The 18834-nt window shown below is 35.1% G+C and overlaps 1 protein-coding gene and 1 non-coding gene across 2 annotated transcripts in view; one reads left to right on the top strand and one right to left on the bottom strand.

Moving 5' to 3' along the window:
• LOC136032156 (serine/threonine kinase SAD-1-like) overlaps nucleotides 1-18834 on the top strand; it is a 124131-nt gene that overhangs the window by 92046 nt on the left and 13251 nt on the right. Inside the window, exons 8-10 of the mRNA XM_065712339.1 lie at nucleotides 1046-1267; nucleotides 6859-7035; nucleotides 8950-9119. Coding sequence (XP_065568411.1) covers nucleotides 1046-1267; nucleotides 6859-7035; nucleotides 8950-9119 — 569 coding nt within the window. The remainder of the gene's footprint in view (nucleotides 1-1045; nucleotides 1268-6858; nucleotides 7036-8949; nucleotides 9120-18834) is intronic.
• Trnap-cgg (transfer RNA proline (anticodon CGG)) lies at nucleotides 14061-14132 on the bottom strand. Its single transcript has one exon. It is a non-coding gene; the product is annotated as a tRNA-Pro (tRNA).

The following is an 18834-nucleotide window of genomic DNA, read 5'->3' as shown; positions in this document are numbered from 1 at the left end:
ATTATTAAGTCGGCGATTTTAATCAAAGCGATTGGACGATCGGAAATGTTGGTATCAAAGCATACACACGGGAAATTTGGCCGCTCCCCACAAAAGTTCCTCCGGAAAGTTTGTTCCTGGAAAGGTTTCTCCCAAGGACAACTAGCCCCCAGAAAATACCTACGGTGAAAAAAAGCCCCCGAAAAACACAACTCGGTAGGTTAAGGCCGACACTATGAATAAAATAAAAATTAATCGTGGCTTCATCACCTAGAATATATCCCTTGTGTAATTTTGTGAGATGAGTCCTTTTTTAACTTTGGATAACTAACATATTTCCCTGATTGATTGTTTCTAAAGATATAACTACTTGAACTTTATTAAAGAATGAATTATTGAAATCTATTTTCGGTTCATTGATCAAGCATTTGTGAGGTGAGAGAAACTGTCCTTTTAAATGATTAAATCCATAGAGAGTACATTAAGCGCCATTTCCTTTGGTAATTATTCATTTTTGGAAGTAGAGAGTGGATTATAAATTGGAATTTTCTTAACTGTGGATACCTCATTCACTTCAGGCTCTTGTTCTCTCTCTCTCTCTCTCTCTCTCTCTCTCTCTCTCTCTCTCTCTCTCTCTCTCTCTCTCTCTCTCTCTCTCTCTCTCTCTCTCTCTCTCTCTCTCCTCTCTCTCTCTCTCTTCTCTCTCTCTCTCTCCTCTCTCTCTCTCTCTCTCTCTCTCTCTCTCTCTCTCTCTCTCTCTCTCTCTCTCTCTCTCTCTCTCTCTTCTCTCTCTCTCTCTCTCTCTCTCTCTCTCTCTCTCTCTCTCTCTCTCTCTCTCTCTCTCTCTCTCTCTCTCTCTCTCTCTCTCTCTCTCTCTCTCTCCTCTCTCTCTCTCTCTCTCTTTCTCGTCTTTGATTATCTTTTGGTTGTATCTGATTGAATAGATTTTCATATTAATATCCATTATTATTTCTGACCTAGGTGGCTTGGCTTTAGCATTTTCTTTAAAGTGAAAATCTTACTGAAAGTTTTATAGGGCGGAAGCTCAGATATTTCTTTGTTTTAGTCATAACACCGAAAAAGTGATATATTTTCTTCTGTTGGACCGAAAGCGGCGTAAGCCAGCTCAAGAAGATGAAATGGAGGCATTAGTGCCGCGCGACAAAACTGAAGTACCTGATCCACCCCGAAAGCGTACTGATACCATCAAACTAAATGGCACTTCTCCAACTAAACACCTGACACTGGCTGAAGGATCACCGATTGCCCCTAGAAAACAGCTATACACGTAATTATTATTGCATCTCTTGTTAAACGGTCCTTGCACTAGCAATATGTGAAAAAAAAACAGCAAAAAAAAAAAAAATTACAAAAATATCAGCCATCAAATGACCATAGGTTTAACATTATTAAATTTCACTAGAACCTAGGCTGTAATGTCGTACAATTTTCACTGTCCCGTTACTCACTCCTAGTAATCTTGCCGGCAATCTGATAGTATCATAACAGTCACTTTCAGCCTTAATGAGCAACCACTTTTTATCACCCAGAGATTTAACCTCTTTAGGTTTCTAATGTTTTACAATTAATCTTTGGGGAGAGGAAATTTTATAACTAAAGCCTCCACAAGAGTGTACTCAACAGCCCCTTAACGTTTCTTGGTTATCGGATCAACAGTATAATAATGCATACAGGAAACACACATAGATAGGCATACATTCGGTTTGGATTATTTGTCATGTTTATGTGTAAACCATGCGCACCGAGCGTGAATATTAGCTAATTTTTCTAATAATGCTAATATGTTTCCTTCTTTCTCTGGGAAAAAAAAAATGTGAAACTGATTCAATAATTTGCCCCCATCTTGGCTCGGCATGTCTGATGATCAGAATACTTCAAAATATTTTCTTCTTTCAAACAGTTCGTGGTAGCGAACTGTAGTAATAAGCGACCCGGCTCAATAGTAACCGAAACTCTAAAAAATGAAATTTTAATACCAATAGTTACATCAAAAGAATCGCATTTTAATGCAGATTCTAAATATATAAGTTTCATCAAGATCAGTTATACCCATCAAAAGTTCGGAGTCTGAGAAAATTTGCCTCATTTTAGAAAATAGGGGGAAACACCCCCTAAAAGTCACACAATTTTAACGAAAATCACACCATCAGATTCAGCGTATCAGAGAACCATATTGTAGGAGTTTCAAGCTCCTATCTACAAAAATGTGGAATTTCGCATTTTTTGCCAGAAGACAGATCATGGATGCGTGTTTATTTGTTGTTTTTTTTTGTTTTTTTTTTGTTTGTTTTTTTTTTCCCAGGGGTGACCATATTGACTGAGTGGTCCTAGAATGTCACGAGAGGGCTCATTCTAACGGAAATTAAAAGTTCTAATGCCCTTTTTAAGTGACCAAAAAAATTGGAGGGGACCCAGGCCCCCTCCCACGCTCATTTTTTCCCAAAAGTTACCGGATGAAAATTATGAGATAGCCATTTTATTCACCATAGTAAAAAAACCTGATAACTATGTCTTTAGGGACGACTTTCTCCCCCACAGTCCCCGTTGGAGGGGCTACAAGTTAAAAACTTTGACCTGTGTTTACATATAGTAATGGTTACTGGGAAGTGTACAGACGTTTTCAGGGGGATTTTTTTGGTTTAGGGGGAGAGTTGAGGGGAGGGGTTACGTGGGAGGATATTTCCATGGAGAAACTTCTCATGGGGAAGCGAATTTCAATTGAAGGAGGCGCAGGATTTTCTAGCATTATTTGAAAAAACAATGCAACAATAAATATGAAAAGTTTTTTCTACTGAAAGTAAGGAGCAGCATTAAAACTTAAAACGAACAAAAATTATTACGCATATGAGGTGTTTACCTCCTTTTTATACCTCACTCTTTACGCTAAAGTATTTTTAGTAATTTCAACTATTTATTCTACGGCCTTTGTGATTCAGAGGTCATTCTTAAGGAATTGGGACAAAATCTAAGCCTTAGTGTAAAGAGCGAGGTATTGACGAGGGTTGAACCCCCTCATATACGCAATAAAGACATACGAATATAGAAGTTCGTTACGTAAGTTAATTCGCAAGTTACATATATTTTTTACCAATGAAAACGTTTGTAAAACAGTAAAAATTCTAGTTGCTTTTTTAAGTAATCAAAAACTTGGAGGGCAACTAGGCCTCCTCCCTCACTCCTTTTTTCTCAAAATCTTCCGATTAATTGCAATTAATTAATAATCAAATTTCGTTTTAATTATTTATGTGCGGAGAGCCAAGATCAAAACATGCATTAATTCAAAAATGTCCAGAAATTAAATAAAAAAACAAGTTTTTTTAAATGAAAGTAAGGAGCAACATTAAAACTTAAAACGAACAGAAATTACTCCGTATATGGAAGGGGCTTTTCCTCCTCAGCGCCTCGCTCTTTACGCTAAAGTTTCTCACTGTTTTAAAATAGAGTTAAGAGAAAGTGTCAAATAAAGAGCGAGGCGTCGAGGAGGAAAAGCCCCTTTCATATACGGAGTAATTTTTGTTCGTTTTAAGTTTTAATGTCGCTCCTTACTTTTATTTAAAAAAACTTGTTTTTTTTTATTTAATCACTTTCTAGGTTTAGGTTTTTACTTTAATTCAAATTCTCTTTCTTTATTGATTATCTCGCTAAAATCAGGGATTTGTATTTGAGTGGATTCCACTATTGACTCTAAATATGCCAATTATATGATCTCTTGTGTGTGTGTGTATGTGTGTTTTTTTTTTGTCCAATACTTAACCACATTTTGCTAACGTTATGCAGTTTAACAGAAATAGACCTAAATTTTCTTGAATAGGAACTTTTTGTGTCCCAACCCTAATAACTGCGTTATTGTCAACCCTGCTTTGTTCATTTAATCTTTGAGATAGGATAAAAAAAAAGCTTCCAAAAAGCTCATTTGAATAATAGCAACTGTCTTGATAGTAGCTGAAACTCTAAAATATTAAAGTTTTGAAACAATATTTACATTAACCATCTTCATTTTAGTTGGATTCTGAATATGCCAAATTTATTCACCTTAATGGTGCCCATCAAAAGTTGTAAGCATAAGTAAATTTGCAAAATTCTATAAAAAAGGGAAAACATCCCTAATTTGGTCTCTATGAAAATTTCCCCGTCTAAGTCTGGATGCTGCAAAATCTGGAATATCCTGGAATCTCCCCGAAAATAATAGACGAATATCAACGTGAAGTACAAATCGTTCATTTTTCTTAACTTTATTTTTGGGGAGATTCAGAGAACCCAATTTCTTCCGTTGAACTTTGGGCAAATACCGGAAAATTTGTGGATAATGGAAGTACTTCCAAGAGCCCCTACAGCCCGAGAATAGAATCACTCCCCCTAACCACGACAATACAAAATTACGTACTTTTCATGTGACTGGTGCGTGTCACTTTGCTTTTTATTTTTGTTTATGAGGGTGGCTTATTCGAATAAGTTTCGTAGAGTTTTTTGGGAGAGGGCTTTTTGAAGGGAAATCGGGAGTTCTGTGTATAGACACGGAAGTATTAACGATTTCAATTTTACGTGGCAGTCAGAAGATGAAAAAAACAGCATAAAGTGTACGTAAGAATCTCTTTTTGGTATAAAAATAAATCAACTGCACGAGATGGATACGTTGCAGTGAACAGAATAACTTGGCATCATAATGTTACAGTGACCAATACTGGAATTTTTTTTTTCCTTGGCTTTTCAAAGTTAGAAAGGTCAGAAACTCCTCTGAATGAAGTTGAAAAAATGGTTTTTTGGTGCTGGTGCATTCCACATGGTGCAGAGTATTCCACATGGTAAAGGTAAAGGTAAAGGATACGGCATTAGACTTTACAGACCTTACAGTCCACATGGGAAGGGATTGCTAAATGATGGTTTAGATAAGCATGCCTACATACAAGCTGACAGTAGTCAAAACTGGTCTGGTTGCAAAGAATTAATCTCGTCGCCCAAGTTTTGACAGGGTTCATATTGGAATTCCCATTGGTAAAGGGCAAGACTGTGCCTTGAGTATGCCGACATAGTTGCCACGTCTTAGTACCTTTGAAGCGACTGGAGATAATAATTGTGCAACTATTGAATTCCAAAAATACGATCCTTCAATAAACGTATTAAGTTGGATGGGGGCCGTGGAAAAGAACTTTGTGAGCCAATAAGCCATCCACAATAAATGTGGTTTCGCCTTTATGACTGGCAAATGCAACCAGTTATAAAAAAAAAAAAAAACAGTTACAAGATGTAATGGTATCGACCAAGATGATTTGCTTGCATTCACTGTTACTTTAGACTGATATGTTCTCTCGTGAACATGATTTATGCTATAATATATGCTGTTTATGCATATTTATGCTATTTAATATATGCTATTTATGCTACTTTTGTTGAATTGAAATGTTTGAACAATGCGACAAGGACTGTTCGGATGATTTGGTTGGATGAAATTACCCCCTGAGATTACAACCAGGAATCTGGTACATGTTATCGTATCGTTGAAATATTACTGATCTTTGGATTGTCTTACACTAAATGCTGCTTGCTAAATCTGATATAAATCAGTGACATGAAAAATCAGTAAAAGAAAACAAAAGTACAAAACAATTTAAGGTGTTATTGCCCCTGGAAATTAACAGATGATTAATATTTAAATTTTTATCAACAATAGCTTTCTCAACTTCGACTATATTTTGCTTTATTTATTTTTACGGTGGAGCGTGACAACTCTGGCGAAAATACGATAGGGCCGTAAAAATTCATGATTTTGAAACACCCAAAAGAAGAATCTTGGAAAATCACGGTCTTTACGTATAAATAGACCTGAGTTGAGTGCAGGGGACAAAAAAACGTTTTTGTTTTGACGTCCTTCCAACTTTAAAGGTTTTTTTTTACTTTGGTTATGACAAGTTGTTTGGTCACATCAGTTCTAATGATTTGATGATATTACTTTCTGCTATTATCATTCCAGATAATTACTAGCTAAATAGGTAGACATAATATGAAACAAATATTATATATATATATATATATATATGTATATTTGATTTTAATGTTTTATTTCATATTTTAATTTAATTTTATATTTATATTCAATTTTCTTTTTTTACAACGAAATTAGAGTGGCCTAATTTGCAAGGAATGAAAAGTTTGTTTGGTACTCCTACATCCTTTTGTCTCTTGTCGGGCTCAGGAATTATCTAGCAAAAACAACCTATCACCTTTCGCTCTTCTTTTAGTGAACCTAATAAACTGAAACCTGAATATCAGGGATAGGGAACAGATTGAATTCGTCTTGATTTTCTCTCTTTCTATTATTAGTTTCATATTGAAGGGAAAGTCTCTTGTTTCAGTCTAAAGTGCATAACGTCGAATCCCAATCTACTTGATTTCTTTAAGTTTAAAATATCTGCAATATAGAAATTGGGAATTATAGCTTTAAAATATTAGTAAAGCGACGATTGTCATAGCAAGTTGTTATCAGTTGAAACGCTTCAACTGGGAGTAATTTGGCTATTCTAAATTTTAGGGTTTTTACAGGAAACTGAAATTGGGTTGGACTCAGAAGTTTCGTTTTTTCAATTTTTTCGTTTTTCTTTTAGATAGAAATTACGTATTTATTCTTATTACTATTCAATTATTATCCTACATGTGAGGAAATATATGCTGCCAGCTATATTGTCCTATATTGGAATGATATGTAGAAAGTTGGGACCCCATGGTATTTGGAATGTCTAAATTTGTATCAACGTCTAGTTTTTATGCAATATTGCGCATTATGCAGAAAGAATAGAGCAATAAAGTACCTGATGTCAACGGACAGAAGATTGTCGTTAGTAATGAGTTACTTATTCATTTTAGTAATTGGTCTCGTCGTTGCGGAGGTCACACCTACCCTGGTCCAGGCCATCATGGAAGTTTGCATGTGACTTCATCTTCGCCCCTTCACAGTGCAAATAATACGCCTTCAGCTTCACCAATGCCATCACCTCGTCCATCCCATAGACTACTACCTCAAGCGTACAATAAGGATCAGAGGTTTGACTTTGTTATTTTTTTTATTCTAGTTCGTTGTTTTAAGCAACTCCACCTTTTTTCATTATTCGTATCTTCTTTCATTCATCAAGAAACAATGAGTGACCGGCCTCCCCCTGATCTGTTTTATCGCTTAAAACGGACACTAAATCTTAGGATTTGCAACCAAGTTATCTCGCAACTTTTTAAAATCATTCGTTTATATAAGGCTTTAAGGAAAAAAATACGGACACGAATCTGTATCTGCAGTAATGTAAATTATCACGTAGACAGTAATTCCTCAAAACTGTAAGACAAATGGAAAAGAATCTTTCTAAAAAAAACAAAGCTTTAAATAAACCACGCTACCTCATGTTAAAAAAATTTGCTATCTTATTTTTAATATTATGAGTCTAAATTTTTCAAATTCTTTTTTTTTTTTTAGATCGAATCGAGGACCATAGAAACGTATGATTTATTATTGTCCTAGGAATTTCTTTAGAATATAGTCGTTTTTACGAAAAAGTTAAAGGTTATATATACGTAAGGAAAGAAGAGAAGAAAAGAGGAAATGAGAAAAATTCATCCTGAGTAATTACGTCGGGAAGGAACGATAAATAGGCTTTCCAGGATGATAAGTACAATTAAAATAAATACGTAAATAACCTGTAAAAGTTTCAACCAAGACAGTAGAAGAAAATACAGCCTAAAAATATAAAAGAAGCCTTCGGGGATGAAACTGAATATGAAAATATACCTTCAGGGATAAAAAAATATGTGTTTTCTCAGGGACTGCGGCGTGTCAATCTATGTCGATACCCGATTTGAAAAAAGAGAATTCTTAGTGTATTTAGTAGAAAGGCGTATACGTTACATTCGGTCTCTTAAGTTTTACATTTAGTAGAATTCCAAATTGCTGATATTACAGTCATGTAAGGACTGATGTTCTATTTAGTGTGGGGGCCCAGCTGGTTCCCTTTGGCCTGAAAACACTTTTTCCTCACCATGTTTATATTGGCAGGTTACACCTCTCTCTACTCACGATCGCTCAGTTTATGATCCTTGACGATCTCGCTCACAATCACTTTATTTTTATCGCTTTTCAAACTCTTTGGCATAAAACTTTCCCATATGGTTACCGATTGAGTTTCAAACTCAATATAGGAAATTCATCAGACGTAGTTATCAAAAGATGCAGAAACTCTAATCACTAAACCAAAAAAACAGGAAACAAGACAAACTACTCAATCGAGTCTAGCTATAGAAATTCAACATACTCAAGACAGTTTGACTGTCTTGAACGAATTGGTCATCTCAAAATGTTGATCAAATATCTAGAAGGATGATGGTAGTGAAAAAGCTGCTTGGAGTGAGCTGGTTGATAGCAAACGTCAGAGGGTTTCCTCCGATATAATTTATCTCCGTTTTATTATCGCTCGTTACTACTATTCAAAGAAGTCCCTTCTTTTCGTTTAATAATAATAATTTATGCATCACCCATTTTACAAAACAGAGGTTAAGTGGAGTAAATATAAAAGAAAAACAGCAAAAGAAAAAGAAGAAACAAAGTTAATCACATAGAGAAAAAAGACGGATACGGCAATGAAAACACCCTAGCCTATAAGGCGCTTCAATGGCTATGCCGAAAAGATTGGGTTTATCCCTTACTAAAGCCTGCAAACTGTAGAACAGGAGAAACTAACATTTGAACTAAAATTGACTGAAAACATCGAATTTGCTGCAATTATACGATCATATAATTAATGGAGTTTATTCATGCTTCTTTATAAACAAATTTAAAATGTTTACGGCAAATTTGGTATAGAAACGACCACTTTTCATTTTTAATTATTCTCTTGAAAGAAAGTTTTGCAATTAAGGCTGGTGCGCATAAAATGCTTTCTACCGGATGTCATGTTGCATGATTTAACTTTTCAGGAATAGTACGCGTCGTGATATTCAACAAGATTCTCTGCATGGTACAAGTCCCTTGCCAACCCCACCTGGATCTCCAAACCTTCAGGCTCCATGGAGGACAAGATTGAATACAATAAAAAATAGTTTTTTGGGATCTCCAAGGTTTCATAGAAGAAAGCTATTAACTCCAGGTACTAATCTTGCCCCACGTTTTTGTTCTGATTTTTTTTTTTTTTTCAGCTACAGCAGATTCTAACATTAAAATGTGTTCAGTAGGCTATCGACGGGGCAGTGAGGGGGGTAACCTCTCATCTCTTGTCCTTAGTGATACCTTTATATGGTTTTCACGGTTCTAGGCGTTTACCCCCCTGAAAATACCCCTCCCCCTTGAAAATACCCCCTCCCTCTCAGCGGAAAATACCCTCTCAGAATATACCTCCTCCCTGGCAAATACCCCCAGGAAAATACTTCCACGCGGAAAACACCTCCCCCCCCCTACGGAAATTAACCCCTGCGAAAAATTGGGTTTTCCAAGTTTGAAAATTTTATTTGAGTTGTGTTTTTTTTGTTTTTTTTTTTCGTTGAAAAATGCCAAGGAAAGTGAAAAAGAGGAATTTACACACCATAAGTGTCTTAAAAACTTAGAGAAAACCGCAAATCCATTTTGTTTGAAAAGGCTTCCATGTGAACTTCTGCAATTTTTGGCAGTTACTGGCACAAAGTAAAAAAAAAGAAGAAGAAAAAAATGTGGGCGAAAAATCATCAAAATTAAGCTAAAAACACATGGCATCAAAAAGTTGAAGAAGGTTTATCTTTCCTCTGAAAGCATAGTTGGCTTTGGGAACCAACAAATTCTTATTATTTAAGTTTTTACGGACGAAAGCGTTGTAAAATTCTACGAGTTAGTTGTTCTTCCAAGTGTCCAATCTTCCAAGTGTAAAACTACAACAATCACCATTAATAAATAAATGAAACCCAAAAAGAAAAGAAATTACAATAGATAACTCAGTCAAACTAAAAACAATCAAAAATCAAAAGGACTAGTGCTGACAACTCCCGTGTCTTCTCAAGACCAGCACTTTACTAAAAAAAGAAATAATAATAGTAATTACCGTGGATTGTCAGTTTAATATACATATTCTGATATTTATTTCTTAAAGTCTTAATACTTCTTTATTTATTAAAGTCAAAAAAGTGAAAACATTTAAGATGTATTTTGTTTTCAGTTAAGTGCAAACTATATTCTGGTCTTGAGAAGGTGTGGGAGTTGTCAGCCCCACTTATGTTAATTTTTGCTCGTTTTGAGTTTGACTCGGTTATTTATTGTAATTTCTGTTTGTTTTGGGTTTAATTTATGTATTGATGGTGATTTGCAGTAGTTTTATGCTTGAAAAATTATTTGAATTTAATTCTATTCAGTTTTGGCTTAATGGAACACTTTACTTTCCTTTGACTTACTTCTTTTGTGGAAAAAAAAAAAAATTAAAATCTGTTTTATTTTTATTGACATAGTCTTTTTTACGGATTTAAAAAAAATCTTTTTGTTTTTTTTTCTGTTAGACTTCATCATTTTTTATTCTTCTATATACTCCGCGAAGGGAGGGGGTAAACGATGACCACCAGTTTTCACCTCTGTTTATACGAATCTGCCAAGAAAAAAAAACTGAAAAATCAAAATTCTTGGAAATTACAACTCCAAGCTTGAAGAAATTTTTATTCATTTTTTCTGGTAGAAGTGGTCTGCTATATTTGCTGTGATTGGTGTCTTTTGGTAAAAAAAAAAGCCCAAGTCCAATAAAGCACTTAAAAAAAATCAGAAAGGGGGATATATTGTTTTTCTTCTTTTTTTTGAAGCACTCGTCAAAATATGATGAGTTGAATTTTAATGCTACGACAAGTGTTTCGTTCTCGTAGTAGTTCTTAACTCTCATTTATCATGCTAACCGAAATATCCGAAGTGAAAGGTTAGAACAGCCCCATAGTATGCTTGGACGATAATGTGAATGTCATGGGGTGGGAAACCAAAATGTGGAGCATGGCTTGGTCATAAAAATTCATTTTGGTAATACATTTTCTGTATGCTACGAAAACCGATGTTTAATACGAATGAAATTACGCGCAAGGAAAAGTGCATTTGTTTAGGAATCTTTGGTGCGGCATCCACCACAACCTTGTAAACAATGTCTCATATAAAATTGATTTCTGTCGGATCGGGACTGAATGAAACTTACTTTAAGCTAAAGGAAAAAAAAACCTGGTCATGGTGACGTCATTTAATTTGCTCTTTAAAACAAGGTGTAAAGCGGGCAAGAAAATTCTTCTTTTTTGATGAAATATCTTTTCTTTCGCTTAGTTTTTTCTTTTTCTTTTTAATCTTGTAACAGTCAAATGCTTTCTCTCAGGTGGGATGCTGGCGCATGTAGCATATTATATGCATATCATACATGCACATTATGAAGAACTTTCTTATTCAAGATGCTTTTTGCTTTCAAGCAATCTGTAAGGCCAAAAACATTTAAAGACTCTTGGTTTTTTTCTCAAACCAGATTGAGCAAAAGAATGAATACATCTTTTATGTATTTTATTCTCCCTTTGTTGTTTTCAAAGCATTTAAGTGCAATTTTTCAAGCCATTTTGAGGCTATCTGTGCTTTAATTGATTGAAAATTTCTTCAGAACCTTGGATAATATTTAGGTCTCCAGTTAAATGAAAAAAAAAGAAGTTTGCGACATGTCTCTGTGAGAGATGTGATAATAAATTGAAGTCACCATTCCTCCCCTCTCACAACCTAAAGTCGGTACCTAACCTAAGAAAGGTAGACATAGCATATCAAATGCTCTTTCTGAGGTCGAGATTTGACAAAGTCTTCTTGTTATTGTTTTGATGGCGTAAGTTTAGGGACCCTTCTTCACACTGGTCAGACCGGGTCCTTATCCCAAAGGCATAAAATAGCTTTTTATTTACTGTTTTCTTCCAAGTTTCGATAATATTAAGCAACCAGTTCTGGTAAATCTCTGATTGGCAATAATTTAGGCCCGTTCTCTTTATTATCCTCGGAAAGGATGGATGGGGTCTGGATCACCAAAGGCTATAACTAAAACTGTCACTCTTGCTTCTTACTCAGTTAGGTTGAGGTCAACTTTATGATGTAAATTTTGTAAGCCCCCCTCCCCTCCTGCCCCCTCTGCGTGGAAGGTGGATTGTATATGTGCATCCAAACGGCTTGACTAGGACATGTGCTCTTTCTGTTCTTCAAATTTGATTAAAGTTTGGTAGGCATTTTTTGGCAAATGTTCTGACGACAATAGTTTTGGGAGATCCAAACCCACGCAAAGTGGGTTTGTCTTCTCTCACTGAGGTAGGATTGGGTTCTGATTCCAAATACATAATAATGGTATTAGCTCTTACTTTTTAACAAGTTCGTTTAGATGTCTTTTGCAAGATGTCCTGATGACAAACTTTTATCCCGCATGAGGTCGTGTTGTCTGAAAAAACCCTAAGACTAGCGGTTGATTTCCATTAAGTTTGGCCTTGATCTGACAATCCCGTCTGGTAGATGCGCAAATAACAAGATTATCTTCCCACACCTATGAGATCGAAGTTGGATTTTGTTATAGTCTATTTTCTACCCCGTGACCCGGACCAAGACTGTTTGCAGAAAACAGGTCGATATCGAAACTTTCGTAAAATAACCTTAAAGAAATGGAATTTTACATTCCCAAATTGGTCTTTCCATAGTTATATCCTAGAAACCTAAGCAAATTAGAACTTTGAACCTTGGTTCGAAGAGATAATTCTATATTCTTCACGATTCCGACCCTACATAATCCATCAAAGGCTTAATTTTGGAACTAAAACAGTTCTGTTTTGTTTTCGTTTATAGTTTGTATTATTTAGTAGCTTCAAAAAATTCTTTTTTCTATGCGAATTTGCTGGAAGTATTGCCAGTTTTAGATAAACTGTTTTCCGTTCCCCGATCATACGGTTTTCACCCATGCCAGTAAATTTCAACTTTCTATTTCTTACTGCCACCGAGCTACTGGCCACTGATGACGAAAAAAAATAAGGTTGCTTATTGTTTATACTATTTTAGTAGACTGAAAATAGAAAAATGATCTCTTTCTTTTTCCTGGAAAATTACCTTAAATTTTACAAGCTTCCGAAAAGTTTTTGTTCTCCGTTTTAAGATCGCTACTACACTGTTAAGATTTTTAGACCAACCATTCTCTACAGAACTATAAAAGGCTGATAAAAAAAAAAAAAAAAAAAATACTATTTTAGTAGACTGAAAAAAGAAATGATCTCTTTCTTTTCCCTGCAAAATTACCCTAAATTTTGCAAGCTTCTGACAAGTTTTCGTTCTCCCTTTAAGATCACTACTACAGTGTTAAGATTTTTAGACTATCCATCTCTACAGAGCTATAAAAGGCTGATAAAAAAAATAATAATAATAATAAATAAATTGTTTATACTATTTTAGTAGACTGAACATAAGAAATGATCCCTTCCTTTTTCCTGGAAATTACCCTGAATTTTGCAAGCTTCTGACAATTTTTCGTTCTCTGTTTTAAGATCACTACTACGCTGTTAAGATTGTTAGACTACCCATCTCTACAGAGCTATAAAGGCTGATTAAAAAAAAGAAGCCATCATGCTCTCCCGTAACACAATCCCTTCACGATTCTTGGGTGGAGCAGGTGAGTTGCGAGAAATTACGAATATTTGGGCCAACATTTGACTTCTTTTTTTTAACATTTGACCCATAAAGAAGACTATATTCCCAATCTCAAACTTTATGCACGCTTTATATCTATTGCGATGAGTCTAATTTTTCAATTAGAGTTTTGGTATGGCAATGTATGCAACTCTTGAAAATAAACGATCAAAACTAATCATAAAAAATTTACTACCAAATGTTTGCCTGGAAACCATGAAACTATTTAACAAAATACGTAGCAAAATAGAGAAAGTTCAAATAAAAGACATCAAAATTATATGATGATGTTTGAAGGAAGGCTGTCAGAGTTTAAGTATTGTCTGTCAATGTCCTAAAAATTTTGAAATTTAGATGATATATTATAAATATAATAACGGTAAAATCATAGATAATATTTAAGAAGGAGTAAAAAGTTGGGCCTGACCGGGATTTGAACCCGGGACCTCTCGCACCCGAAGCGAGAATCATACCCCTAGACCATCAGGCCTGTGATAACTTTATCATTATAATTATAGTAGTTGTTAACCAATCGCTTACGCATTAAGGCAAGCTACTTATTTAGTAAAACCCCGGCCGGATTTAAAGCTTTGATGCTTCTAGGCCCAAGTATTTTTGGGGGATGGTGAAAGCACTGAACAGAACGGAATTGGTGAGGCAAAAGTAATAAAAGAGAGAGGTGTTAACAGACTTTTAGCTGTCATTCTTGAGATACATTTGGCAGTTTATAAAGGGCCACGAAATTCCTGTGTTGTTTTAAAATCACTTTTCTGTGAATAGGTAGCGCGGTGGTGGAGTGCACCTCCGCCGGGACTTTGACGATAAATCACATCAGTACAGTTTTTGTTAAGAAAAAAAAAATCCCTCAGTGATAATTTATTGTGCCCCGTGGCATTGTGCGCCACTGGACTGGGGCTTAGTGGCCCTGTTGTTAAAGCTGGGCCTGAGTAGAACCGCAAAAAATAAGTGGAATATAAAGCAAATTTTAAAAAGGATTGAACAATTCAGAGAGTGTATACATTTCTGGGGGTCACAGGACTGAAGACATGCCGTAATTATGTTGCAATAGGTTTTAACTTTGAAAAAACACTAACAATTTTGTCTATAAGCCTGCTGAATGCCCAGGAATACTTCTCTTCTTATAAGGCCTACGGTATGAGTTCATTTAGTACTCCTTGGTTTTTTTCTTTTTTTTATAAGTTTTGTTATCAAAGACTTTTCTCGGCCTTGTCAGGAGAGAAATTAGTGGGATCAGTTCACAAAAATTACGTGGAGGGGGTCAAAAATATAGGCCTATTGTTCAAAATTTAGGGAGAGCGGCTGATTTTTTTGTTTTGATGTTTTTCGATGAAAGTATAGAAAGCCATTCTTCAATGACAATACCAAAAAAGGGACTTTTCAAAGGATAGGGGGGGGGGCAAATATCCTCGCGGCCAGTGCTCCTCTTCTCCCCACTTAACGTCACGAGAGATGAACCGAGGGTCGTAGGAAAGTGAAAACACTGTTCCTAGCCCTATTTTAAACTCTAGATTGATTTATGATTAATTTATGAACATAATCGAGATGAAATTTATACTATAGGAATTGCCATTATCAAAAACTTTATTCAAGTCCTTTGCAGCCCTCTGGCTTGAACAACAACGAAAATCACTTCTTTGTGCTTGGATAGCACTGATGTGTCTCTTTTTCCCATTTTTTTTTCTTCACCGTTAGTGGGGCAATGGAATAGTATGGAGAGCTGTTTAAGGGCTTATTTGAGAGAAAATTTCTATATTTACGTGCTTTTGCAAGTACCAAAATCTTATGTTCAAAATGATATGAAAAATGAAGAAAAGTCGTAGGCTTTTTCTGTGTGATATAGGCTTATAAAATTTATGTTTTAATTTCCAAATTTAAGTTTGTATTAAAGAAGTGTAAAAAGTCTTTCAAGATAAAAATTATAGGATTATAAGATGAAGTTTTGCTTAGGTTGGTAAGGTATAATAGATTGCTATTTGCTTATTTTACGACTAAAAAGTACAAGGTATCGGTCATAGTAGTATATGCCCCCTGAAAACCGACTAATGGAGACAGAAGGGACTCGAATTTCGAAGGGAAGCCGAATTTTACTTATAGTTACAGGAACAAATAGATAAGATCCCAGGTAGAAATATGGTATTTTTATTAGGAGATTTTAATTTCCAGGCCGGTAGAAATAGGAATAGATTGTATCCTAACCTAGGTAAATCTGGTGTAGGAAAGGATAATAGCAGCGGTTATTGACCCCTGCCATTTTGTAGGTATGACAGTCTAATTATCACCAATGCAGTATTTTTGGTAATAAAATGGTTCATAAATTAACATGGTACTCGCATGATGGTAAGACGACCACCCTTATTGGCTATGTTATTGCAAACTGAAGACTCCTAGGATCGATTCAAGGTACTAGGGTATGTAGGAGTGATGTTATTGATGTTAAAAGTAAAGGTCAACATCTAGTAGTGTCTTGGGTTAATCTAACGCTAAAATTTAGGAAGGGTAACTACTACCTTCTAGGATGTTATGATGTTGGTAGATACCAGGATGAGATTTTGTAAGATACTTTTTAGGAGCTGAATTTTAAACTGGGGAGTCTAATATTTGACAATGTAGAAGATGGATTGAATAATTTAAGGAGTATAGTTTAAGAATTAGCAGATGGTGTCATAGGGAGGGAAGATAGAAAAGTAGCTAGGAAAATTAGTGAAAATGCTTTAAATTTAGTAAACAAGAAGAGATCTCTGTACAAGACGTATGCAGTAGTAAAAGATTAAAAACAATAAGGCCCCAACACTATCAGGCCTCAAGTCCGAATAGTGTAATAAATGAGCTTTTAAATTTGGTGGTTCTGATGCTATTGATAAATAACTGAATGTTACGGATATGATTTCTTGAAAAAGGGGAAATTCCTAGCGATCTCGCCATTATTATTGCCCACTTGCCAATCTTACCCACATTATTGGGGGAGGGGGTAGTTGCCCCCCCAATAATGTGAAGAAAAAATTATTATATATCCAATGCCCCTTGACTGTCCGGATAAGGACCCCTATCGCCCCTCCAATAAAAATGCTGAAGATTTGCCCCAGGTCATTATATTGGCATTACCGTGGTTTCTATAGGAAGCAAATTATTTAGTGGGATAATGCTTTTTAGACTTAAAGATACTGTTGATACAGTTTCAAGAGAAGTGGTTTCAGTAGAGAACATCGATCAAGTGGATAGATTATCTGGGTGTTTTTATTAGTAAATATGATGGATACATTGAAGATATTAAAATTAGAATAGCCAAGGCCCGGTTTTTTTCACAGTTGAAAAAATTTAGAAGAATTGCAAGAAAAGTCTCCGAGCCAAGATAAGAATATTGAAAGCTATAGTGGTGACAGTGGTCAAGTATGATTATGAAGCGTGGGTGATTCGAAAGACGGCCGGAGGATTTGTTAAATGTTTTCCAGAGAAATTGCCACGAACTCTTTTGGGTACCCGTCTGACTGACCATATTTCAAATAATAAGCCTTACGAAAAATGAGGTTCTATCCTGCTTTCTTGGGCTATAATGAGACAAAGGCTGAGATGGCTAGGAAACGTTTTGTGGATGAAGGATGGCAGATTGTCAAAGTTTGTCCTTTTGGCTAACCATCTAGGACCAAACGATAAACAAGTTGTCCCCGAATGGGCTGGGAAGAGGTCATAAGAAAGGATTTACAGGGGATTGGGACTTCTTGGAAGGGTGTAAAGAAGGAGCTTGTAGTAGTAGTAGCATTACTTTTCTGTTTCCTTTTTTTCCTTTTTTTTTGCTTGAAAAATCATATAATTAAAAGTGAAAACCACAAAATTAAAAGGTTCCCACCCTATTTAGATATCTTTTTGGTTTTGCTCTCTGACCCCTCCTCTGACTGAATTAATAGTAGCGCCTCTGCTTGTTGGTGCAGCGACCATAAGTTCTAAAACGAAATTTGGGAAATCGCGTAGCATCCACTAAGTGCCGCTATTGCCGCAACTATACGCCATTTGTTAAAGTTTCGAAAAACCTCAGTGTATCACAAAGGGAGCTAAAATAAGAATTCTTATTTTGTAGTTGTTTTTTTTTTTTTTCGTATCAATAAGCTGTAAATATAGATAAAGATCCTTATGAAATTTACAATAGTAATTGGTCGGTACTTTTGAATATTAGAATTTTTAGAGATTTTAATTTAAAAAAAAATTGAGAAGACTATAAATTCTTTATGTATAAACAGGGTTAGGACACGACTCTGCTTAACTCGTGATTCGACACCTAACTAATTATTAACATCACTATCTACTTCAATGGCGTTAATATTGTTTTGTATTATTCTCATACAGGAATATCAGGAATATCGCTTATCAGGAATGTTTGTATATATCCAAATGGAAAAAAAAGTAGATGTTTAATACCAACGACATTTTAGTTGTAAGTACAACTGAAAACCTACAAAATTATAACAATGATCACAAATATATATGAAATTTTTTTTTGCCATCATTATATTTGCACCCCTTTACGACTCAACACCGAAATTACCTCTTTGTAATTATCAGTAAAGGACTATAAAATGGATTCGTAAAGCTGAATCCATTTTAATCCAGGTTTTATCCTTCAATTTCATTTTGTTCATTTCATTGAATTATTTGAAATAGTTTTTTGCTCATTGTTGTTTTTTCCTTTCTTTCCTGTTTCGGAAATTTTTCGGAAATTGATCTGCCCTAATTATTTTAAAAATAAACTAACCTATCCCTTGAAATTTGGATTAATATGAAAGTGTTTTAAAAATCTAACAAAACGGAGCTTCGCCGATAAGAATTAAGTAAGAGTTCTTTTTTTGTGTTGTAGTAGTATGTTCACAAAGGAAATCCAAACACAATGGTGCCACGTTCTTCAATAACCAATTCAATACAATAAGTGCAGCATATTATGTTTCAAGGAGACTTAGTAAAGTTTTTGTTCACCACAACTTCAGAATTCAGAAGAATTTCGTGGATTGCTGTTTTTCAAAGTTGTAGGCGTATGTTTGTTTTTTGTCAGAGACCAAATAGGACTTCGATGATCATCTGTCAGCAATTTTTCGTTGATCTTTATACGGAGTTATTGTGAAAAGGGCGTTTTCAAAAAAAAAAAAAAAATCAGATAAGCAAAGAACGATATTCAAACCTAGAAC

This window comes from Artemia franciscana, chromosome 10 (genome assembly GCF_032884065.1).
Source record: "Artemia franciscana chromosome 10, ASM3288406v1, whole genome shotgun sequence".
Classification (NCBI taxonomy): Eukaryota; Metazoa; Arthropoda; class Branchiopoda; order Anostraca; family Artemiidae; genus Artemia; species Artemia franciscana.
This window is presented reverse-complemented; position numbering and strand designations above follow the sequence as displayed.